Genomic DNA, 18,517 nt, shown 5'->3' with positions numbered 1-18,517 from the left:
TTGTGCCCACAGTTACTTGCGGACACAATTAAGGTAATTTAGATGACTAAATATCTGATTTAAAGGCATAATCAGGTAAACACAAAGTAACATTACAATGGAGGCAAGGTGTTGGAAAATCTGTCCCATTAAACTTAATTACAATAGTAAATTACATTGTACTAGAAACGTTTTTTCTTTAATGAATGCTCAAGTTTGGCAATCCTGCAGGAATTATATAATGTTGCAACTCACTGGATTTGACCCCAAAGTGAAGAACAGCTGCTATAGACAATACAGCTGAAGGCTGTTACAATGACCAGAGGAGACAGGCAACAGGAGAAGCAAATGAGAGTGAGTTTAAAGAGGGAACACGAAGCCAGATATACCCAATAAACATTCTCTAAACTTAGGCCAATAAACACTGCTCCCCTCTCCCTGCACCCAAAAAATCCTACAAGTGTAAAAATAATGCAGCCAGACGTCCAGCATCAAAGTGGGGGCTATCCAGTTTATTGCACTGAACGTAGCAGGTATGATTACCTGCCGTGGGGGCAGGTGGCATGTGTGTGAATTCAGTGCAAGCAGCTCACAGCCCTCAGATACCAAGTTCAGGCCTTTGAGACCAGAGTGAATGAACTAGATGAGCTAAGAGAGACAGAGATGTACGTAGAGGAGATTTTCCAGGACACAATAAAACAGTCCCTCTCCCAGTATGACAGCCTCTGTGCTGCTGAGGAGGTTGAAAGACTTGGGGAAGGAAAACATCAAACTGGAGTAGAGGGAAATAATCCCATAGTTGGGACCCTCCTTTCAGATGATGTCATGGTATCCTCTTGCACTGAGGATACCTGTCCAGTGGAGGGGACCCCAGTTATTAGGAAGAGACAGTGTGACAGAATGTATCCGTGTCCACACAATTGTAATTTTTTTTTGTACAAAGCATGTCTTGTAAGGTATCATTTGAAAATTCATAATTTGCTAGTAAATACTATCCTGATAAAATATGTGTGGCAACATTGTATGTTAAGTTATAAAATTTCCCTGTATGATGTTATTAACACATGTTCCAAATCACAGCCCTACCCAAGCAGAAGTTGGCAAACAGGTCTACCTCAAACAAAGGAATGTGTGCTTAATTTGAGTTTAAGCTGCAAACAGAGTTATCAAGCACGAAGGGAAATAAAGAAAGCTGAAACCGGTGAGGAAAAAGCAGCAGGAAACATCCTTCCCCATAGACTTTTTGTCTCTTGGTACCCAGCTGGAAATGTTTTTTAAGCGGGGAACTGAAACTATAAAAAAAAAAAGGGACACACCCAATGACACCTCCTCTCACTGCCCATTGCACTAACGGCACCTGAAGCGACAAAGAAAACGTTCATTGGACTCTGGGAAAAGAGGTCCTGACTTAAGAAGTCTGGTCAGTAAGACTTCTGAAAGCATGTGGTGAGAAAACTTTGCTTTGAATGTAACTAAGGCCTGGGCCTGGGGGAGGGGGGGTGTTTGAACTAAGATACGCAACTTCAGCCACGCTATTCACGTAGCTGAAGTCAAAGTATCTTAGTTCGACTTACCTGGCTGTCCTCACAGTGGCAAGCTGACTGCGGCGGCTCCCCCGTCGACCCCACTTACTCCTCCTGCTGAGGTGGAGTACAGGTGTCGATTCGGGGATCGATCACTACCCGCCGATCCAGCAGGTAGTGAAGACGTACCCATAGTTAAGATATGCACCAGTTGAGGTTAACCTTTATTTTTCTTATAAACATGTCTGACTTTTATGCCTCATTACTTGTACTCACTTAAAATCTTACTCCTTGCAGTTAATAAACTTGGGGTTTTTTTTGTTTTATCTCATCTGGTGTGTTTAAATTGAAATATATGGAAACTCCATTTGGGGTGGCAAGTTGTATGCATATAATTTCTATTAAAGAAATAACAGACTTTATATAACTTCTGTTGTCCAGGAGAGGACTGGGCAGTAAAGGACATATATTTCTGGGGGGAAATCTAAGACTGGGGGTATGTTGGGGTCATGCTGTAGTATAACCGAGGCTGGTGAGAACTGGAGTGTAATCCAAATCTGGTTGGCAGGCCGCAGTTACACACAAATACTCAGGGTATGGCTTGCATGCTGGAAGGCTATTTGTGAGCAAGCCAGGTGGGAACTCCTTCAGCATGGCATCGTAAGGCACCCAAGATTGCAGGGCAAGGGTGACATAGCTACTCTTTAGTCTAGAGCAGTGGTCTCCAACCTTTTTATGCACAAGATCACTTTTTGAATTTAAATGGCAACCCAGGATCTATCCTGCACCTTCCCTGAGGCTCTGCCCTTCCCCAAAGCCCCATCCGGCTCACTCCATCTCCCCCTCTCTCCGTTGCTCGCTCACTTTCACTGGGCTGGGGCAGGGGGTTAGGGTTCAGGAGGGGGTGCGGGCTCTGGGCTGGAGCCAAGGGGTTTGCAGTGTGGAAACTGTGAGCCTGGAGCAGGGGATTGGGGTGCAGGAGGGAGTGAGGGGTACAAGCTCTGGCAGAGAGTTTGGGTGCAGGAGGGGGCTCCTGACTGGGGCAGAGTGTTGGGGTGCAGGAGGGGGTATGGCCTGCTGGCTCTGAGACAGGGCTCAGGGCTGGGGCAGAGGCTTGGGGTGCAGGAGGGGTTCGGTTGCAGGAGGCGGTATGGGGTGCTGGCTCCAGGAGGAGAGTTGGGGTGTGGGCTCCCACCGGGTGGCACTTACCTCGGGTGGCTCCCGGTCGGCGGTGCAGCAGGGCTAAGGCAGGCTCCCTCCCTGCTCTGGCCCCATGCTGCTCCCGGAAGGGGCCAATGCGTTCCACATTCCTGGTCAATGGGAGCTGCAGGGGCGGTGCCTGCAAATAGGGGCAGTGCACAGAGACCCGTGCCCACCTTCCCCTTCCCCGGGGCTGCAGGGGCGTGCTGTCCACTTCTGGGAGCAGCATGGGGCCAGGGCAGGCAGAGAGCCTGCCTTAGCGGCAGCCCCGCTACACCACCAGACTTTTAGCGCCTAGAGATCGTGATCAACTGGGAGAGTCTCCAGGATCGACCAGTCAAATTGCAATGAGGAAATTACTTACTTTGTGCAGTAACGATGGTTCTTCGAGATGTCTGTCCCTATGGGTGCTCCACTGTAGGTGTATGTGCGCTCCTGCACCTCTAATCGGAGATTTTTGGTAGCAGTGTCAGTTGAGCCCACATATGTGCTCTCCCTCCCTCCTGGTCTGCCTCGAGGCTATCTAGCGCTGCACGGGCGAAGTCCCCTCACTTCTCTTTCCACTGCAGAGCCCTATAGAGCACTCCAAAGTATTGGGGAGGAGGGCTGGTTGTGGAGCACCCACAGGGACAGACATCTCGAAGAACCATCGTTACTGCACAAGGTGAGTAACTTCCTCTTCTTCTTCGAGTAGTATCCCTATGGGTGCTCCACTATAGGTGACTCCCGAGCAGGACCCACCACTGGAGTCTGTCACTACAGAGAGTGGTGTGGAGTCAAAGATGGTGCTGGGGGCCAAATCTTAAGTGATTGCATAATGTTCTGTAAAAGTATGGGCAGAGGCCCAAGTCGTTGCTCTACAGATTACTGAGATAGGGATATCTTTAAGTAATGTGACCGAGGTAGAAATTGACCTTGTGGAGTGCGCATGGACTCTGGATGGAAGCAGATTCCGCCCTTGATAACAGTGATTAATGCAACCAGAGACCTATTTGGATAGTCTTTGAGCCAATCTCACAGAACTTTTGGATCTTTCTGTGGACGAAAGGAAGAATTTAGGGGATTTCCTAAAGTCCTTAGTTCTGTCCAAGCACAATGCTAATGCCCTTCTAACATGTAGCATATGCAGAATTGTCTTCCTGTTATCACAATGCGGTTTTGGGAAAAAACAGGGAGATGAATCTGTTGATTCATATGGAAAGTGCAGAGAAAGTAGGGAGAAACTTGGGATATGGCCTTAGGATTACTTTGTCTTTAAAAAAGGCTGTGAATGGTGAGTGTGCCATCAGGACCGCTTTTTCTCCTATGTGCCTAGCTGAGGTAATGGCAATTGGAAATGCTGTTTTCATGGACAGGTGTAAGAGAGAGCAAGTTGCTATGGACTCAAAGGAAGGTCTAGTCAAAGCCCTGAGAACTAGATTAAGATCCCAGGCTGATGCAGGGAGAGATTCCCAATGCCCTTAAGGAATCTACGCATCAGCGAGTGAGCAAACACCAAGAATCTGTCTACCTGGCAATGGAAAGCCATTTTCACTGCGAGATGTACCTTAAGGGAGCTGTGAGAGAGTGCTGACCTCTTGAGGTCTAAAATGTAGTGTCAAATCAGAGGGAGGGAAGATGAGGTTGGTTCTATGTGTTTAGAATGACAACAAACTTGGAATCGTTTCCATTTTGTAGGTAAGTATGTCGGGTGGTCAACTTTTGGCTGTGTAGCAACATGTCCTTCAGCTCGTCAGACCATTCTGCCTCTAAGCCTTGGAACTAAGAAGGAGCCAAGCCTGGAGGTGGAGAATCCACAGCCTGGGGTGAAGGATCAGCCCATTGTTTTGAGAGAGAAGGTGAGGAATGGGCCAAAGAGTAACAGGAGGGCATATTGCCATCTGTGTCAGGTAAGGGAGCCAGATTTGTCATGGCGAGGAGGGGCAATCAGGATAACTCTTGCTTTGTCTCGCTGAATGTTTAACAGGACCTTGGATAGAAGAGGAAACTGATGAGGGTGTCTCCCAGTGAATGTTTCCCCAGGCCAACCCTGGAGCAGTAATGAGCACCTTTTTTGTTCTGGGAAGTAGCAAACAGATCCATAGTCAGAGTTCCCCAAAGGGCGAATATATCTTGAAGCACCTCTGAGTTCAGTACCCACTCATGGTCATGACAAAAATTCTGACTGAGACTGTTGGCTGTCATGTTCTGTATCCCTGGTAGATAGACAGCTGAGATGAGCACATTGTGATGGGTGCATCAATTACAAAGTTTGAGTGCTTCCTTGCAGAGGGAGAGAGATCTGGCACACCCTTGGCGATTTATGTAAAACATATAGGTCATGTTAAGTCCATCATGCCTTTCATGTGGATGTTCTTGATGAAAGGCAGGAAGTGTGCACAGGCATTCCTAACAGCCCTTAGCTCCCAAAGAGTGATATGGATGTCTGTGGACGGCCATTTGCCCTAAACCTTGTGGTTGTGTAGGTGAGCTCCCCAGTCTATTAGGGAAGCATTCGTCCCAGGGTGGTGAGTCTGTGTAGTGGGAGGAATGCTCTCGCTTGTACTGTATCAAGGTTGATGCTGATAAACTCCAGTTGCTGTACCGGGGTTAGTGCACTGCTACAATGAAGAGAACCTTGGAGAATACCCTGGGTGGAGCAGTCTGTACTGATAATGGTCTTGCACCAAAGGTAAACCGTAGAAAATCTCCTGTACGATGGTTGTATTGAGATATGGAAGTACACATCTTGTAGGTCGAGGGCTGGAAATAAATCTCCTTGCTCTAGAGCTGGAATAATGGCTGCTAGTGTGACCACCCTGAATGTCTGCACCTTCCCATATTTGTTTAATGCCCTTAGATCTACAATGGGCCTCCAACCTCCCTTCGCCTTGTGGATCAGAAAATGAGAGTAAAACCCCTTGCTTCTGAGTTGAACTGGAACTGGTTCAATGGTCCCTAGGCATAACAAATGATATATTTCCAGATGAAGTAGGTTCTAATGAGAAGGGGGACGGGAAAGGAGGGTTGGAATGGGGAGGGACATGAATTGAATGGTGTAACTCTTCGAAATAATCTCCAGGATCCATCTGTCAGAGGGGATATTCTCACAACTGCTGTGAAATAGGGCCAGGTGACTTCTGAAGGTGACAAGTGTGCAAGGTGTAATTGTTCAGGCCCTTGACTAACCCGTCAAAAGCGCTTAGAAGAGGCAGTTTCAGAGGTGGTGGACTGCTTCTGCTTTTGAGCTCTGGTTCTCTTACACCAGGGCTAATAACAGCACTGAGATGGTGGGTATTGAGGAGATTGTGATCTGTGCTGTGGCTGAGAGGTATATCTTCTCTTCTGTCCCACAGTGTAGTTTCCTAGGGAGTGTAATGTGGTTTGGGAATCCTTCAGGATATGGAGAGAAGAATCTGTCTTCTCTGCGAAGGGTTTGGGCCCTTCAAACAGGAAGTCTTCTGCAGCTCTTTGGGAAATCCAGAAAGGTGTAGCCAAGAAGCCTGCCTCAGTACCACTGTCATGGAGACTGGGCCGGCTGCTGTATCAGCTACATCCAGTGCTGTCTCTAGCACCAGTCTGGCTATTAACTGACCCTGTCTAAGAATGGTGTGAAACTGCTCCTTTTCTGTCTCCAGTAAATGCTCCAGAAACGCATTGAGTTTCCCATAATTAATAAAATTTTATTTGACCATGACAGTTTGGTAATTCATGACTCTAAACGGTAATGTCGCTGACAAACATGCCATCCTGCTAAGCCCAAGCGTATGGGGTCGACTTGGCATTATGTTGCTTGCTTCGTGCATTAACCATACCCACTATGATGGAGTTGGGTTGCAGATGTTGAAACAGGAAGTTTGCCTCTTTGGGAGGGATGTAGTATTTTTTTTTAATTAATTTTTGGCTGTGTTGCTGGTTGGTGTGATGGAGGCTGGTGTCTGCCGGATGACTTCGGTAGGATCTAGAATTGTCTCATTAATTGGGAAGGCAACTCTGCATGAGGAAGAGGTGTGCAGAATATCACCAACTTGTGATGGGTATCTACCATCTCATGTAGGGGAATCTGCAGCTCATCTGCCACCCTCTTGGTAAGATCCAGAAAGTTCTTAAAATCATCACCTAGTGATGGCGGGGGAGGCATTGCAGCCTCATCTGGTGGAGATGAGGAGAAGTTTTCTGGAGGGGTAACTTCCCCTTCGAGTCTTTCTTCCTGTTCTGAAAAAGCTTCCTCTTCCCCTGGCTCAGGGACTCTGGACAGCCAGGCTGTAGCAGACCATCTGGTGGACTCTCTCTGAGAAACACTGGACAGCCGCAACATGTGTGTATGTTGCCCAATAATTGCAATATGGCCATGGGGGCGGGGTGGGGGGGAGGAGGGCAGGCATGGGCGGTGGGGTTACTCCAGGGGGCCCGTATCACAATTGTGAGTTGGCTCGATGGAACTGGGGAGAGCCCTTGTATTGTGATGGTGGGCCACGATGAGAGGCCAGGGAAATGACCTCCTCCTGGGCACTGTCAGACTCGTCACTGGGTAAGCGCGGCACTAACTGGGAGATTGGTGGTATACGACCTGGTGCTAAGAGCGATTCCAGGTGCCGGGATGTGCTTGGTACCGGGGCCCTGGTACCGAGCAATGGGGATTGCAGTTCTTCCAGAACCATCAGGTCTCCAGGGTACCAGAGCTCATGCAGTACCCTGGGCTCACTGGGTACTGCGGAGGAGTGTCCATGGTACTTTGTCGGTACCGATGGTTGAGACAGTGCAGAGCACTCCATAAATGAGAGTTTTGTTGCGCCCGGTACAGAAAGGTTTGTTGGTGCCACTCTTTTAGAGATGGTACAGTAATTGTCTTTCCCTGAGTACCAGAGCTCATGTGGTACCATGGGCTCACTCTGTGGTATGTTGTCAGCACTGATGGTTGGGAAGGTGCAGAGCACTCCCTAGGGTAGGAGTTTTGTCATACCTAGTACCACAGGTTTTCTCTGTGCCGCTCTTTTAGAGACGGTACAGTAATTGTCTGTCTCCTTAGGGGGCGGTACCCTTGCCTTAGATCCTGACTGCCAGAGCCCCTGGCTACTCTGGTGCTGCAGAGCAGAGCTCATAGTGAAGGCTCCCTTCTTGGTACCGTGCTTCAGAGTTGCTGGTGCTGTTGGAACTGAGGTGACTGCATTGGGGAGTCCCTCTGGCTGACCAACAACTCGGAGCCCCTTTTTATGAGCCTTTACAGGGGGTCTGCTGGGTTTTTTCATGACTCTGTCCCCTTTGAAGTTAGGCCTGGTCTACAGTACATGGTTATTTCGGAATTAGCCGAGTTAATTTGAAATAAAATGGATTCCGTCCACACAACCAAACCGGTGTTTTTGATTTAAAGGGCTCTTTAATCCAACTTCTGTACTCCACCTTGGCAAGTGGAGTAGCGCTAAAATCGAGATAGCAGTTCTGGGTTACAAACTTGGACGCAATTTGCAGATTGTGGACGCAATTCAACGATATTGGCTTCAGGGAGATATCCCAGAATGCTCCCTTGTGACTGCTCTGGACAACACTCTCAACTCTGATGCACTAGCCAGGTAGGCAGTAAAAGCTCAAGGAACTTTTTAATTTAATTTCCTGTTGGTCACCATCACAGGTGACCATACAGAGTCCTCCATCACAAGAGACCATGCAGTCCCGGATTCGCAGAAGAGCTCCAGCATGGTCTGAACGGGAGGTACTGGATCTCACCGCATGTTGGGGATATGAATCTGTTATGGCAGAACTATGTTCCAAAAAAAGAAACGCAAATACGTACGCTAAAGTCTCCAGGGCCATGACGGAAAGAGGCTACTCCAGGGACACAGAGCAATGTCGTACAAAAATCAAGGAGCTCAGGCAAGCATACCAAAAAGCCAGGGAGGTGAACAGGCACTCTGGGTCACAGCCCCATACATGTCGCTTCTACTGTGAGCTGCATGCTATTATGGGGGGTGATACCACCACTACTCCACCACTGTCCATGGACACCTGCAAGCGGGGAGTTGCACAGAGCAAGGAGGATGAGTTATTGGAGGAGGAGGAGGAGGATGACAGTGCACAGGTGGCAAGTGGGGAATCCGTTTCCCAACCCTAGCCAGGAACTATTCTTAACGCTGGACCCAATAGCCTCCCCCGACTCCCAAGACCATGACCCAGGAGAAGGCACTTCTGGTGAGTGAGAGCCTGATTGGAGCCACGCGGTGAGGGGTGGGGGAAAACCCAGCCGCACGGGGCTATTCGCGTTTAGTTTAAATGGTCATCCCTGCTCAGAGCCTCATCGGAGCCACGCAGTGGGTGAGGGTGTGTGTGTTGTGTGAAGCAATCATCCCAGAAAGCCTCATCGTGCATCTTACAAAATTAGATTATAAACAAATAAGAAAGATGAATTTGCACAATGCAAACCTGCTTATATGATGGCAGGACTGAATTGTCTGAAAGTGCAACTGCTTTTTGAACAAACTGGCTTTCAAAAAGGCAACATATGGGAAATTGATTTCTTTCTGAGTAAATCCACAGTATAAATTAGATTGTGTGATGTGGTGGCTGCCCCTCACTGGCAAAAAAGGGGTTAAAAGCAGCCGTACGGAGGCTGTGCCGGAGGCAGCCAGTCAGAGAAGGGCTGTAGGGAGCAGCCAATCAGGCCCATATAAAAAGGGAGCTGCATGGCAGAGAGTGCAGTTCTCTGCTGGGAGCCCAAGGAGGAAGGACTGTGTCCCTGGAGGGCTGAGACAACTGCCAGCACCCTGAACAGAGCAGTGCTGCTAGCAGGGACCGGGGGAACGGAAGACAGCTCCTGGCTGGCTGCTGCGGTTTGCAGGCTAAGGCCCTGAGGCAAGGGCAAAGAGAATGCTGGGGCTATGAGGAAGTGGCCAGACAATTCACTGCAGTAGCCACTAAGGGAAGTGGCTGAACAGTGGACTGCAGGTCCCCTGGAAGGGGGGAGCACAGTGTGCGGCACAGCTGGAGGGCTGTGTCATTAAAGAGGACGCCACGGTCCATGAAGAGATGTGGGTCCTAGAGCAGGAGTGACGGCGGTGAGGCACTACCCAAAGAGGGCGCACTAACATGCAGAGCTAATTCCCAAGACAGCCAGCAGGAGGTGCCAGAGTGGTGAGTGCACCCTGTCAGAGATACCAATATTGTTATTTATATTGAGGAACCATGAGGAATACTAAGTAAATTCTCCTGAAGGACCTGGCAGAACTCTTTGCTAGATGTAGATTTACTTTTAGATGCCAACAGAAGAACCCAAAGTACACTGTTTGTAATAAAAATAATTTAAAAAAAGTTATTCCTTGTATCTTGCTTTTAAGTAAAGCAGATATGGAAATAAGGGCACTGTACCTGATTTTGGAGCTTAAAAATCTGAGTCCAGGTTACAGCACTTGGTGGGCTTTGTTGAATCCTCATCTGTGGTGATGTTTTACCAAGCTGTTTTTTCCTCATTGCTGTTAAGAAAAGATCCTTTAAAAACAAAACCAAACCAGAAATAGTCACTAAGAACCTGATTCTGCCTTATTCATATTAAATAGTACTTCATCACACAACTAATTCCACTGAGATCTATGAGACTACTAGTGTAGTAAAGTAAGATTAATGAACATGAATAAGGGTGGAAGAAACAAGATCTAAGTTTATATCACTCCATTAAAAGTTAATTAAACCTCCAAAATATAAATCACTATAAAAGAGCAGAATTTACCTCCTCTTCTTCAGTATCCCTTGATGCAGAAGTCCAGTGCAATCGAGAGCAACTACTCCTGTTTGTTTTGGCTGCATGTTCAACATCAGAGAAAGGCAAAGCATAATTCAGATTTCTACTAACCTTGCTGAGCTCACGATGAAGTTTTTCTCCATACTTTGGTGCAGTTTGTAGCATTGGTGATCCTAGTCTGAACCTAGCTGATGAAGCAAGAACTTCAGGAGTAACTTGTGTTTCAAAATTTGCCTTCTTCAGGGTTCTGCCCACAGGAGTAAATGAACTCTTTAAATCTGAACAAAGCCCCTGAGTGAATTCAGGAGGGCAAGGAGGAGGGCAAGGAGGAGGGCAAGGAGGAGCACAAGGAGGAGGGCAAGGAGGAGGGCGAGGAGGGCAAGAAGCAGCACAAGGAAGAGGGCAAGGAGGAGGTATAGAAACTTGAAAAGAAAAAGGCTTACTAGCTGGAGACTTGGGTAGTCTGATGTTTAAAAGTGATTGACCATGCAGGCTGAATTTTGGTTGTGGCACAGAGATAGACCCAAACAGTCCAACTCCAGCGGCACCAGGATCATATTCAACTTTAGCAGCCTTTATAAAACTCAATTCAGTAGAATCTGGTAAAATGCACTGTTCAACCAAGGGAACTTCTTTGTCACTTCGAAATTGGAGACTTTTCAGCTGTTTATCTCCTCCGGTTAGGAAATGGTCAGAAAAACCACTAGTTACTGCATGAAAAGGAACCTGTCGAGTAAAATTATAAGAAAACAAAATATTTCTGCAGTTTAAACCAACTTTTTTTTTTGTGATTAAGACCATATTTTCATTAGACTCAGTATCAATCTAATCATCATCATGCTCAACACAAAGCCTATTCTTCTTGTCAATTAAACAAGCAACTTCTTTCCTTGCAGCTGAAGCCAGGCAAATTCGGACTAGAAATAAGGTGCACATTTTTAATTGTGAGGTATTTCACAATTTCAATGCAATTCATGAACTCATGATTTATACAGGATCTTACCGATTGTGGGATCTTGGCTGAGGACCTGTAGAACAGGGTGAAAGGGAAGGTATTCTTATGAGCTGGGTGAAACCTTGTTATGGGCTAAATTAAAACATCTTTGAAATTGGGTGTGAATGGACTCTACACTTAACATGACTATCAGGATAAGGTTGGCAGAATGCCCCCCAAAGACAAAAGGGGTGTGAACCTACCCAGAAGTTTTGGACTGAGTGGTTAATGGGGTTATTCTGAATATTGTTTTGATATGCATGTTCCCTGGGTGGGTTCACAACTGCTTTTGTTTTATGAGGGGTGGGTCCTGCTTAACTTATCATGACAGTCATGTTAATTGTCGAGTGCATTCACACCCAATCTCAAAGAGGCAAACAGCAAGGCCTTGCCTACGCTACCAAGTTTTGTCGCCAAAATTGCTGTTTGTCAACCCAAACAGTGTAGACACTGCAAGGTGACTTTTGTCAGGGAAAATGCCTGGTTTTGGTGACAAAATACATCCACCCTCATGAGAGATTTACATCTTTTTCCTCTAAATTTTGGTTGACAAAATGCAAGTGTAGACACCATGCTTCATTTCATCGCTTTAATTGGCCTCCAGGAAGTGTCCCACAATGCCCATTCTGACTGCTCTGGTCAGCAGTTTGAACTCCAATGCCCCGCAGCCAGGTAAACAACCATCCGTCCCTCCCCATTAGAAGCCCTGGGAATTTTTGAAATTCCATTTCCTGTTTGCTCAGAGTGGAGAGGTCTCATCACATCTTCCCAGGTGACCATGGTGGGTTATCGCAGCAAAAGCTCTCCTGCTTGGACCACTGCAGAGCTGTTGGATCCGATCAACATATGGGGAGAGGAGGCTGTGCAGTCACAGCTGCCTTAAGCCATAGGAAATGGGATACCTATGGGCACATTTCTCAAGACTTGTGCGAAAAGGGCTGTGATCAGGGCACGCTGCAGTACAGAGCGAAGATAAAGGAGCTGAGGCAGGTGTACCATAAGGCGAGGGAGGCAAACCGTCGCTCCGGTGCTGCACCTAAGATCTGCTGGGTCTATAAGGAGCTGGACGCTAACCTCGGTGGATAGCCAAGAGCCCTGTGGTGGCAGAAAGAGGACCTAACCCAAGGACGAAGTTATTGATAAAGAGGTGGAGTTAGATGAGGATGTGCAGCTCCCAGCTGGGTCGCCCGGTGGGGCAGGCAGCCAGGAATGGTTCTCCACTCCAGAGGTGTCTAGCCAGTCTCAGCAGTTGCTCTCTGGTGAGCAAGAAGCAGGAGATGAAACTCCTGGTAAGTGGCTGTGGCCTGTGTAGTGGAGACGTGGGTTGAGGGCATAGAAATGTGGGAGGCTGACTGTGTTTCTGTGAGATGGACATTTCCCTGTGTAGCTAATCAGTACAGCAGAACAGGATGTTGATGCACGCTGAGATCTCATGGGAATCCTGCAGAGAAATCTCCAGAAAAGTTTCCTGGAGGTACTCGGTAATCCTCTGCTGAAGGTTCCGTGGCAGAGCAGCTTTGTTCCTTCCCCCATTGTAGGAAACTTTTCTGCACCATTCGGCATTCACTTGTGCAGAGACCAAAGCGGCACACAGGCGAGCAGCATAGGGAGCAGGGCAGAAGCCATAAGCATGGAGTACCCTTGTTTCCCTGCTTACCCTTAGCAGTGAGATATCTGCTAGAATGACCCCCGCCTGTGGAAAAGTGTGGGAGAATTTTAGAATTTGTTCCCTAGTATTGCAAAGAGTGTGTGCTCTTTTCTCCATGTGGACCCCCCGCCCCCACACCAACACTCAGAATGTTTTGGGTGTTTGCAGAGATGTGTGCCTGGCTAGGGTCAGTGAGAAAGTGATTGCAATGTTGCAAAAGGTGTATTTAACAGAAATGTTTCAATTCTGTGCGTGAATTTAATAATCTCGCTTCTGTGCATTGTAACCCTGTGCTTCACCAGACGTGGCCTTCAGGCCCCACGCAACCCGGCCGAGAGTCTCCACCAGATAAGAAAGCGCTCAAGATGCAGCAAAGAAGACATGTTCCGGGAGGTCCTGCAGTGATCCAATGCAGAAAAAAGGGAATGAAAGGAATGCTGTGAAGCTGAAGGGCAGGACAGAAAAGAGAATTACACATTTGTTAAGGGCGCTACTGAGCTGATGATTAAAGTAATGGAGGAGAAAATGCAGATGTTGAAGTCCTTAATAATGCTGCAGACTGAGCAGATCAGTGCTCAATCTCCATTGCAGTACATTCAGAACTCTTTTCCCTGCCCCCCAAGTTCCGCCCACACATTCCTTTCCACCTTCCAGGATTCTTCGTTTCCCCTTTACTCCACCTCCTCAGACAACTTTCACAATGATAGCTGGACCTTCACGCAGCTGTGAAAGTCTGCCCTTCCCTGGTTCCTCCTTTCCTGGCAAGCATCTGTGTGTTTGTGTGCGTGCTGTTTCTTGTGCAATAAAAGCAAACTTTTATAATGGTAAATCATCTTTAATTGTTTTCTACAAGGTGAGATTGCAGGCACTGCCAATACCTGCACAGGCATTTTGATCACTTTATTACAGGAATATAAGGCCCCAAATGTCACTATTGCCCCCTAGGAAAACTACATGGCATGTAACATTGAAGCAACTCGGACGCAGATATATATTACTGGTGTTCATTGTCAAAGTGCTGCCTCAAAGCCTCCCTGATTCGAATAGCTCCCCTGTGTGCACCTCTGACAGCCCTGGTATCTGGCTGCTCAAAATGAGCGGCCAAGTGGTCTGCCTCAGCACTCCACTCCTGAGCAAACCTTTCACCCTTAGCTTCACAGAGATTATGCAACATACAGCATGTGGCTATGACCATAGGAATATTATCCTCAATGAGGTCCAATCTGCCATGAAGGCATTGCGAGTGCGCCTTTAATCTGCCAAAGGCACATTCAGTTGTCATCCGGCACCTACTGAGCCTGTTGTTGAACTGCTCCTTACTGCTGTCCAGGTGTCCCGTGTAAGGTTTAATGAGCCACAGCTGTAAGGGGTACACAGAGTCCCCCAGGATCACTATGTGCATTTCAACACCCCCCCCTCTCATCTTCTGGTTAGGAAAGAAAGTCCCCGCTTGCAGCTTTCTGTAGAGGCCGGTGTTTCTGAAGATGTGTGCATCATGCACCTTCCCAGACCACCCTATGCTGATGTCAGTGAAATGCCCATGGTGATCCACAGGCGCTTGCAACACCATGGAGAAGTATCCCTTCCTATTGATGTACTCCGTTGCAAGGTGGTCTGGTGCCAAAATTGGAATACGTGTGCCATCTACCGTCCCTCCACAGTTAGGGAACCCCATTTCTGCAAAGCTGTCCACTATTTCACACACATTTCCCAGAGTCACAGTCCTTCGCAACAGGATGCAATTTATTGCCCTGCACACTTGCATTAACGCAGCCCCAACGGTCAACTTCCCCACTCCAAATTGATTCGTGACTGACTGGTAACAGTCTGGAGTTGCCAGCTTCCACACAGCAATTGCCACACGCTTTTCTACCAAGACGGCAGCTCTCATTCTGGTGTCCTTGAGCTGCACGTCTGGGACAAGCTCCAAGCACAGTTCCAGGAAGCTGGCTTTCTGCACCCGAAAGTTCTATAGCCACTGCTCATCATCCCACACCTGCATGAGAATGCGATCCCACCATTCAGTGCTTGTTTCATGAGCCCAAAAGTGACGGTCTATCCTATGCACCTGCTTAGTGAATGCCAAAAGCAATCTAAAGTTGCTCCTATTCATATCACGCAGAATGTCAGGCACCTGTGAGTCTTCTTCAGTTAGAAACTTCACGATTAACTGCACTGCCATCCGCAATGTCTTCATGACAGTTAACAGAGCATAGGAGAGCAGTGCAGGATCCAACCCTTCTCACAAAAATGCCGGGGTGCACAGCGAAGAAGGGCCGTTGAAAAAACGCCACAAAAGGAAGTCGGAAACTCATGGAGTGCTGGGACAGAAAGCAATGCATCACGGGATGTGCCATGATTCACTCTGTCATCCCACAACACCTAGTGACAGAAGGACTGTGGGATAGGTACTCACAGTGCATTATTCACACTGTCGATGATGGTGCCCCCACTGTGAACATGATCTGGTGACAGAGGGAGCAAGTGTGAACACGGAATTGTGATTTTTATTATGTCGACATCACTTGTGTCGACACAAATTGGTAGTGTAGACATGGCCCAAAAGAGTGAAACAGCAGCCTGTAATGTAAGTGTGGTATAAGACCCTGAAAAAGCAAGGGAGAGAGATCTTTAGCTAGCACTAGACCCAAAGAGCCTTGGGTCTATAATCAAAGAAACTATTTTTTGTGTTCTGGTTCCTCCTGCCTTTGGAGACACAGGACCTTGTACGTTCCTTGTTAATAAGCAAGACTGCATTAACAAATATACCAGACTCTTTCATCAATTTCTACCCCCAACCAGAACATCCCCAGGGCCTCAAACTTTTACTGGCTGTTTGAGTCAACAAGGGATAGCACTATATTGTGGGTGTTGAATGAGGCATGGTGGATGTAAGAGAGGAGGACTCCGCCAGCAAACGAAGGAGGTTTACCAGCTGAGGGATATATGACATCCCACATCTAAATCGATCTAAGCAAGGACAAGCCTTACCCTGATTCAGGGTGGCTACACTGGACAGTTAGTGGTACGTCAATCAGTGCAATACAACTGACAGAAGTACCACCATCTGATTACTCTAAAGAAAACAAGGCCTTGGACTAGACAGACAGGGAAGAATTTATCCTGGAAGAGAGTAGAGGGCCACTAGCATCCTCTTCTCTCTCAAAGATCTCTGCTGCAATGGGGCCTGATGCCACACCACCTTTTATGTACCTTGCCTTTCTTTGGGAGAGAGTACTCTGATATTTTGCACTTCACACAAACATTTATGTAATTAATTACATCCAGAATAATAAGAAATGGTGCAGACCTTATAAACAACTACCAACTGCTAACTTATAAATAATCTAGTACCACAACTGGGTAATACACAAAAAATGTTAAAAACAAGAACACATAAAGCATATTTACCGATTCACATCTGCCAAATCCCACTCCTCTATTAGAAGACAGGTATCCATGTCCAGATGTCTCATGTTCCCAGTCCATGTAGGGTAAAAAGTCTACATCTTCCTCAGCTATAAGTTCAAGAATGTTTGGAAGACCAGCATGCTGAACTTCATTAACATCCTAAATTAAAACGCATCAGAATTACAAACTAGAGAACTGTCTTCAATTTTATTATAATCCTTAAAAGTGATGCTTGTTATGCCAGAGATTCCCTCTCTATCAGACAATGTAAGGTTGAGAGTCAAATGCTGGGTGAAACTTGCAAGGAAATATAGAGGAGGTGTATTCAGTATATAAAAAATGCTCAGTATACACAAACTCGGAGTAAATGTAACTTTATAATGCCCGACTGCTACACTGGACAGTTAGTGGTACGTCAATCAGTGCAATACAACTGACAGAAGTACCACCATCTGATTACTCTAAAGAAAACAAGGCCTTGGACTAGACAGACAGGGAAGAATTTATCCTGGAAGAGAGTAGAGGGCCACTAGCATCCTCTTCTCTCTCAAAGATCTCTGCTGCAATGGGGCCTGATGCCACACCACCTTTTATGTACCTTGCCTTTCTTTGGGAGAGAGTACTCTGATATTTTGCACTTCACACAAACATTTATGTAATTAATTACATCCAGAATAATAAGAAATGGTGCAGACCTTATAAACAACTACCAACTGCTAACTTATAAATAATCTAGTACCACAACTGGGTAATACATAAAAAAAGTTAAAAACAAGAATACATTAAGCGTATTTACCGATTCACTTCTGCCAAATCCCACTCCTCTATTAGAAGACAGGTATCCAGATGTATCATGCTCCCAGTCCTTGTAGGGTAAAAAGTCTAAATGTTCTGGAGCCATTGGAATGTTTGGAAGACCAGCATGCTGAACTTCATTAACATCCTAAATTAAAACGCAACAGAATTACAAACTAGAGAACTGTCTTCAATTTTATTATAATCCTTAAAAGTGATGCTTGTTATGCCAGAGATTCCCTCTCTATCAGACAATGTAAGGTTGAGAGTCAAATGCTGGGTGAAACTTGCAAGGAAATATAGAGGAGGTGTATTCAGTATATAAAAAATGCTCAGTATACACAAACTCGGAGTAAATGTAACTTTATAATGCCCGACTGCATTAAGGGTTGTCGTATCATAACACACTATTGGTAGTAAATGGACTGGCACACAACACTGGCAATGCACCTCCAAGTATTTTGAGAAACCTCTTTTGTATTTTATGTAATTTCAGTTCAGAAATTACCCTCTCACTTGCTTTCAAATAGGCAGATCAATCAGACAGTTTAAAATTTTGGATGTCAGCTGTTACTCATGTGTCACTTCCCCATCACAACTTCCTTATACAAGTTAACGGTTGAGAGCAACCTGGCACACCAATATGTTGTAGATTACCACAATTTATGGCGGCAATCTCTATGTAACTTGGAGAAGTAAAGCCATGATCAGTTACGGTTCAGTTAACTGAGTGACAGTGTAGAGCATCTCACTGGCACAATCGGTGCAGATGACTCTGACAGCTTCCAGTGCTGACAGATCCCTTGGCCAACAACCCTCCTCAGTTCCCCAGGTCGGAATCCCCTCTTTGCCCATGGCCTCTACAGCAATGTCCTCTTCAGATTCCCCCTTCCATTATAAATGCTCCCCAGTCATGGTCCCACTCTTCCATAAGCCCCTGCTCTGTGCTGTAGTCTCTCAGCTGGCCGAGACAGCAATCTCTGTCCCCCACAATGCAACAATACTTCCTCCTCCACCAGCAAACATGCCTATCCCCATCTCCAGTAATCCCCCAACTCTGGCTGAGCCACTACTGAAATGGAGATTCAGTTGTGGATCAAGGGCTGATTCTCTTGCTTGCATAAGCCATCCGGTGATTGTCAGAGTGAAGTATCAGCAGCCACCTGGGTCTGCCAGCAGGAGGACAGGAGTAAGTCGTCCCTCTCCTCACACTCCCTCAGCTACCAGCTCCACACTGCCACCTGTGGTTTATTAGAACA

The 18,517-nt window shown here is 46.8% G+C and overlaps 1 protein-coding gene across 7 annotated transcripts in view; it reads right to left on the bottom strand.

Moving 5' to 3' along the window:
* PARP4 (poly(ADP-ribose) polymerase family member 4) overlaps positions 1–18,517 on the bottom strand; it is a 122,203-nt gene that overhangs the window by 6,539 nt on the left and 97,147 nt on the right. For 2 of the 7 annotated variants that reach the window (XM_073339260.1, XM_073339270.1), the window contains exons 32-35: positions 17,260–17,406; positions 16,464–16,622; positions 10,399–11,136; positions 10,041–10,160 (exon numbers count right to left, since the gene is read on the bottom strand). In XM_073339260.1, the coding sequence (XP_073195361.1) occupies positions 10,041–10,160; positions 10,399–11,136; positions 16,464–16,622; positions 17,260–17,406 (1,164 nt within the window). The remainder of the gene's footprint in view (positions 1–10,040; positions 10,161–10,398; positions 11,137–16,463; positions 16,623–17,259; positions 17,407–18,517) is intronic. The other 5 variants (XM_073339280.1, XM_073339310.1, XM_073339290.1 and 2 more) reach the window with 5 other exon arrangements.

The sequence above is a fragment of the Lepidochelys kempii genome, chromosome 1 (assembly GCF_965140265.1).
Source record: "Lepidochelys kempii isolate rLepKem1 chromosome 1, rLepKem1.hap2, whole genome shotgun sequence".
NCBI lineage: Eukaryota > Metazoa > Chordata > Testudines > Cheloniidae > Lepidochelys > Lepidochelys kempii.
The sequence above is the reverse complement of the archived record's forward strand: the minus strand, read 5'-3'. Positions and strand labels throughout refer to the sequence as shown.